General features: G+C 49.3%; 1 protein-coding gene across 1 annotated transcript in view; it reads right to left on the bottom strand.

Annotated features, from left to right (window-relative positions):
- Positions 1-97: 97 nt before the first annotated feature.
- PHRF1 (PHD and ring finger domains 1) overlaps positions 98-7064 on the bottom strand; it is an 18696-nt gene continuing 11729 nt past the window's right edge. The window contains 6 exon segments of the mRNA XM_008938055.1: positions 98-244; positions 247-317; positions 320-484; positions 963-3770; positions 4585-4739; positions 6593-6712. Coding sequence (XP_008936303.1) covers positions 98-244; positions 247-317; positions 320-484; positions 963-3770; positions 4585-4739; positions 6593-6712 — 3466 coding nt within the window.

Below are 7064 nucleotides of genomic sequence, written 5' to 3'. Positions count from 1 at the left end.
CTGACCGCACGGCCCCGTGCCCCCAGGCCGACCCGCCCGGCCCCACGGCAACCCGGGAGAAGCACACAGCTTCTGGAGCTGCACCATCCTTCCCCAATCACTGCCGACAACAGGAGCTGCAGGAACAGAGCAGAACGAAGAACGTGCTGCTCCAGCTGTGGGCCCAGCAGAGACACTCGATGGTCAGAAGGTTGCTGAGGGGTATGGGCTGTATGGAATGCGCCACGCGCAGGGGAAGGCAAACTCTGCCATGAGAGGAGGGTGTTGCACAACGAGGGCACGGATGAGGTGAGATGCCTTCCATGACACGTGGGTGCCGAAGAGGAACCAACCTGAGAGGAATCTAGATCAGGAAACATAGGCTCAGGAATCATATAATTGGTTGGAGGAGGCTCATTTAACTGCACCTGATTTAACGTTTGGTTCAAGTCCTCTGCCTTCCAGGCCCCTTCTTTTGCTCGCTGAAGTTTGTAAAATGGCAGCCCTAGGTTCCCCAAGAGAAGAAAAAGAAAACATTTAAGACCAAAATAAACCTAACGAGTCAGAGACTCAACACCAATTATATTTTAAAACATTAAAAAGGATCTAACAAGAAAGCTAGCTATGAAAGGATTTTGTTCAGTGGTCATCAACATTTTAAAGTTTCTGATACAAGAGGACTTACCATCCTCTTGAGCAACTGCCTTTTACTGGGTTTCTTGTTGCCACAAGAGTAACCAACGAGAACCACACAAGCAACTCTGTCAGCAGACATTGCACGGGGTCCAAAGCCAACGTGTTCCTAGCAGCTGTGGCTTCACAGAGCTCCCAGGAGCGAGCTACAGAGATCTGCCACGCTCCTGGGGCCCCAGAAATCTCTCTAAACTCTGGAGGCAAACCAACCGCTCTAATGAAGTGTGGAAAGGGTGGAATGTGGGCTGCCAGCTCAGAGATCAGCTGGTTGTTTTCAAAATGAGACTTACTTGGAGCCTTCCCAGCAGACAGCGTGCTGCTTTCCTCCTCCTGAAGATTCCAGGTAACTCTCTTCACTGGTGCTTTTGATTTCAGTGCAGGACCCTGAGCGACCACCTCCAGTTCAGGCTTACTGAAACTGTTCTCACTTGACACAAGGCACTCATCTTTAACCTCCTTCACACCGTCGGCTGCTTTGCTTTTGGAGGAGCTCTGAATGGGTGCAGCCTCCACGGGAGCATGAATGATAACTTCCTTCTTTGGAGCTGCTTCCATCAGAGATGGACATAACGTGGTGTTTTCTATTTTCACCGTAATCTCCAGGTTTGTATTGCTACAGCTGCCAAGCACTCCTGGGTCACTGCTGCTCAGTAACTCTGCTTCAGTAAGAGAATCCACGCTGCCAACTGGAGCACAAACGTCTGTGATCTCTGGCACTGGGAATGCAGTTTCACTGGCAGCTTCCTGAAAGATGGGTTCTACTTTTATAGTTTCTTGGGCCTCTCTCAGTGGAACTGGGGTCTCAGCCTGTATTTCCTCCTGCTTGACATTTGGTTGGATGGTTATGGAAAGCTCTTCGAGTACTAGCTCCTGCTTTGGCTCTGGTCTGAAGGAAGGGGGTTGCTCCAGACACCTGGACACATTTTCAGCTGGAGGCTTTTGATCCTTTTCTGGAGGAGGAGGAAGAGAGGTCTCTTTTGATCTGCGTTTCCTCTCTTTGGAACGCGATCTCGACCGCGGTCTCTTTTCCTTTGACTTGCTGCTTTTGTGCTCCCGAGATCGAGATGCAGACCGAGACCTGGACCTCCACTTTCTCCTCTCCCGAGACCTGGATCTCGATCTCTTTCTGTCCCTTGACCTCAGGCTGCTGTCCTTATCATACTTCTCGTAGCTCTTCTCCCTCCTGTGCTTCCTCCTCTTCGTCCTCTCGGGGCTGTTGGACCGGGAGCGGTCCCTGCGCCTGGATCTCGAGCGGGACCGTCTTTTCTTCTTCCTGTTTTCATAAAACTCAGAAGTGCTCCCAGGACTACCTGAACGTGACCTGGATTTCCTCCTCTCCCTGGACGAAGACGTTTTTGTCTTTTTATCCTTGTTTTTATCCTTCATTTTCTTTTTTTTAGCCCGCTCATGACTGCTGGAGCGGTCGGTAGAAGACCTCCTGCTCTTGGGCTTCAAGGTGTGTGTTTTGCTGTGCTCCTCTCCACCCGACCAGGAGGTAGACCTGGAGCTCCTGTCCCTTGAGCGTGCTCTGTCTCTGGACCCTGATCGGGATCTCTTACGCTCTTTGACAAGTGCCTTTTTCCTCTTCATCTTCTTCTTGCTTCGGGAGCTGGAGTTGGAGCAGGACCTGGAACGTGATCGCCTCTCTGTCTGTTCAACCTTTGGGCCTTTCTGCTGCCCATCGTTCTTTGAGGGACTATCTGGTTCCAGCTTCACGTTAATAGTGCTAGGCCTAATCAATTCTTCAGCATTGAAGAACACATTAGGGCCCTCTCTGCTTTCCTCCTTTAGACACTCTGCATTAGAAATCTGCTTGGCAGCGGAGGAAGTGCAAGGTCCGCTCGGGAAGTCTTCCTCCTCCCCGTGGTCTGGCTCCTCTGTGTCAGAGATCTGCTCTACAATCCTGCCCTTGACTGCCACCCCGCCACGGGAGCCCGTGTCACCCGACGGCCCGTCAGAGTCAGCCTCAGAGCCAAATATATTGTCTACCCTGTAAGGGGTGAAACGACGGACAGTTTGAAAGGTCTGAACCTTTGGGCTTTCAATGGAAATGGTCCTGGTGATATTGGTCAGTGGGATCCCTGAGCCAAGCCTTTCAGGACTGCTGCTCGCTGAACTCGAGTCCGAGCCTGTGGGCTCGAAGGGATCGTATATTTCACTTTTGACCTGCTTTTTCTTCACTGAGAAAAGAGGTGAGGGACTCTCTTTCTGTTGCACCGTGTCATCCACGGGGCGGAAGGTGTTACAAAACCCTGGGTGAGACAGTCTGCTGGGCTGCCCTGTGTTCCCAGGGATATTGATTTTAAAGCTCTCGAAAGAGCTGGGGCCTTTGCTCCTGGAAGAGCCTGGCAGCGAGGAGCTGCCGCACGAGCTCGTGTGGGCAGCAAAAGATGTCCCACTTGTACGTGTCTGTTGCTGAGACTCCTTGGTGTTCGACTTCTGACTCTCCACCCTGCCACCCCCCTTCCCTGGCTGGCTGGTGCTCTCCCTGCCCGTCAGCTGGGTTACACAGGAGCTGGGGATGTCACAGCTTTGGCTTCCCGTGGGTTCTGGCTCCACCTGCTTGCTGCTGGGCTCCTTTTTAATCTTTGGTATCCTGGGAAGCTCAAAGATGTCTATTCTCTTGAGAGGTGGTTTTAATGGTTGCCTCACAGTCACAGCTTTAGAGCCAGAATTCATATTGCAGCTCAGGGGCTTTAAAGGTGAGTCCGTGGGTGCAAAGTTTTTCGAGTTTCCATTAAATCTGGGCACTGGCTCTGGCCTGGAGCCGTGCCTGCTCAGCGCAGCTGTACTCTGAGTCTGAACAGACCTGGGGGTCATCGAGCACTCCGGCTTGGCCGTCGCCTGTTCCGAGGTTGGCTGTGCAGGGCTTGCTGTGGGCTGGGCCCTGTGCAGCGAGGGGGAAGGTGCCCTGCCACCCGCTCTGGGGGGAGCTCTGGGGGGAGCTCCGGGGGGAGCGCTCGGCCCCGAGGCGACGGGAGGTCCAGCACTGGAGCTGCCTGCTGTGGTCCCTGAGTGCGCTGCTGGACTCGGCTGGGGGCTCCGCCCCGACCCGTCCTCCGCTCTCGAGTCCTTCCCTGATTTCCTGTGCAGTGGGGCTGTGGCACACAAGAAACAATTCAGCTTTTCAAAACATATCTGGACATTTCCCCCCGGTGTTAAAAGAGGTACAGAGTTAATTATTTTCAGTGCCCCTTTGGTGTGCAGACACCACACAGTAATAAGGCAATGCAATGGTTCTCTAGGTCAAGGTTTGGTGCCAGACTACTGCAGCTTTGAGGTGAACACTAATGTTTAGGAAAGAAATTATTCCATCCTGCAGATGACCAGATTCATGTTTATTACCCTGCAGTCACTCATAAAAATGACTCTAACAGAGCATGCTATAGCTACTTAGTTTTAAAATCGAGCTGTAAGCTTCAATTTGAGGAGATTCTTTTCAAATAAGCCATGCCAAGGGAAGACACAGCTGCAGATGCTGCCGTGTACCCGGAGCTCTACTTCTGCAAAGGAACTTCTTGCCAAGGTTCTCATCACTGCTCCTCAGAGTGCAGTTCACAGGCATGGCAGCAGTGCATGACAAATGCCAGAAGAACTGGGGACTGAGGTATCCCTGCTCTAGCCACTCCTCTGGGTTTTTTTGTAACAAAGCCTGGGATTACAGGTGCAGTACTTTTGAAAGATGAAGACTACCTATCAGAACTAAAATCCTCCAGTAACATCTCAGCTCTGCAATTAGAACAGAGACAAATAATGCTATCCCAGAGCACACGTAAGGATTTTCCTGCTGGCACATACTGCATCTATCCCACCTGGCCAGCTGTACCCCTGTGTTTGAAGCTAAGCAGGCTGCAGGAGCAGGGCAGAGGTGGATGGAACAGGGTAACTGCACTATGAGTGGCACACCCTTACCTGCCCTCTTGGCCGTCAGCGAGCCGTCTCTGTTGATGACCACATCTGAACTGCTCATCATGAGCAAGCTCTGCCCAGACAGGATACTTCCCAACAGGTCAGGCACAGGGGCAGCTTCTGCTTCTTGGTCGGGACTCAAGGCAGGTACACTGCTTCTGCATGTTTCAGAGGGGTTACATTTCCTTTACTCTTACAGCACTTGTTCTATACACACACGTTACATTAAAAAGAAACCAAAACCAAGGGCATAAACAGAGGTCAGCCAGGGAAGTCCACTCGCAGTTTTGGCTTTACTAGTCATTCAGCCCCCATCTCCCTCTGACAAACAGAAGGTGAAGCTTTTACAGACTTCCCACAAGAACAGGACAGGAGAGCACGTGGTCACACCAGAGACCTCTAGTAAGCAATTGCTTTTAATCTTATTTAAGAGTGGTGCTTGCTGTGCTGTGTACCAAGATTAACTTTCCAGTGCATTTAAGATGTATTTTTGAAGTGTAAACCATTGTTTGTCACTCCAGAGATACCTCCATCCCAGCTGCCTCTCTTCCCCCCTCCAAATCACGATCACAAATGTATTCCTCTGCCCTGCACTGCTCCCTGAACACAACAATGCAGCCTGAACCAGTGTTTAGCACCAGTCAGCATACACGTAAGAGCACGGCAGAGGAGGAATGACACTGAAACCCAGCAGCAATGCTCCCATGCATGGGACAACACAAACATGCCCCTTTCTGTGCTATTCAGTCTTATAAAAACTGGTTTAACAAAGTTTTCTGTTTTTGAAATACAGACTGAAAAGGTTTGAGTGATTTTGGTATTGGGGTGTGGTTTTTGTTTACTTTCTCTTTGCTTTTGTGGGGGCTTGGTGGGGGTTTTCTGTTTGTTTGTTTTTTTAAAAAAAACCCAAAACTTCAAAAGGGAGCATTAGATCCAGCTCTTGGAGGAGCTACGTTTCATTCCTGTATGACAACAGAGCAAGCTTTCCACACACAACACACACCAAAACCTGGAATGACATAGGACAGAAAGACAAAATGGGAAGGTTAAAAGAATGGGCTGCTCAGGCCAGACCAGGAAACTCACTGTGGTCCAGGCAAACCAAACCTTTAGAATTTCAGCTAAACAGTTCTACCTTCTATACAATGTGCTACTCAAATAACTTGGACAACGTGGAAAGCTTCCTGAAAGGCTTCCCTCAGGACTGAGATGGGAAAGGTGGAGAAATATTCCAAGTTATCACAGAAATATACTATCTTAATCCTGAGAAACCAACCTTTGCTGTAAGCCAGATGCATTAGAGGGCAGCCATGTAAACCCCTCCTGCCTTTAACGACTTAAACTGAGCTCCTTCCACTTCTAGTCTTCAGCTCCCTCAGCCTTGACTGAGGTTGGCACCTGCCTCAGTCCTTTTCCTCATCCCTTTTCTCATCGTGCTCCTGCTCTGTGTGCCCCCCAGCCCAGAACACCCCCAGGGCTGCCAGTGGGAGGGCACAGGATGTCTGCCAGGCAGCAAAGCAACTCCTACACTGCAGCATCAAAGTCTCCTCTTCATTTCCTGAGCTCCAGCAAAGGGCAGAGGAACTGGGTGAGGTGGGCACATCCCAAAGCTCCTCCTCTGGATATGAAATTAGATTCCCCAGCCCTCTCAAATAAGCAAGTGGATTTTTAAAGGTTAGTGAGACTGAGATTTAAAACATACTAACAGGGTTACTACACAATCCCCAAATAGAAAGCAAGAAGAGACAGACCAGGGGGGAAATACCCATTTGAAATTTCAGTGCCATAGTTACAGCTACTATGAAAGAATGTGTCCATCAACATAAAAAACAGAATTCTTGCACAAAATGCTATGGTTATTTATCTACACACATGCAGGCACACACACACACTCTTCCAAAACACTCAGAGCATGCAAAGAATTAAACAGGGGTGATCACCCAGTTTGCTCTTTTGTTAGTGCCATTAGACAATTAAGAAATGTAAAATAAATAACTTGGTGGATTTTTACCTGGGAAGTCCCACAGAAATAGGTCTAGCCACGGGACGGTGAGACCTCAGTGCTGACTGGGAGAGAACTCTCCTTTTGGCACTCACTGGTGAATCTGGATTTGCTGGAACCTCTTCATTACTGTGGGTAAAACAAGTGCACAAACCCTGAAACTGTCTGAATGTTTTTCACATCAAACAGGTGACACAGATAATACTCCTATGACAGATGGGCTTAGACAGCATCATTTGTTTTACTACTATACATTAAAAAAACCTTTCTGCAATACACTTATTTTCTGTGGCTGCATAAACAGAACAGTGTAACTCAGGCAGCAGAGACTCAAACGTCAGTTTTGATTTTTAAAATATTAAATGGATAATTTTTTATGAAAGGATCAAAAAGACTTATTCAGGGGAAAATTAAATTTCACCAACCACCACTTCAGAAGGCCCCTCCCCAAAATCCAAACCACAAGAATGACACAAACTAT

Source organism: Merops nubicus, unplaced genomic scaffold, assembly GCF_000691845.1.
Source record: "Merops nubicus isolate BGI_N331 unplaced genomic scaffold, ASM69184v1 scaffold24390, whole genome shotgun sequence".
NCBI lineage: Eukaryota > Metazoa > Chordata > Aves > Coraciiformes > Meropidae > Merops > Merops nubicus.
This window is presented reverse-complemented; position numbering and strand designations above follow the sequence as displayed.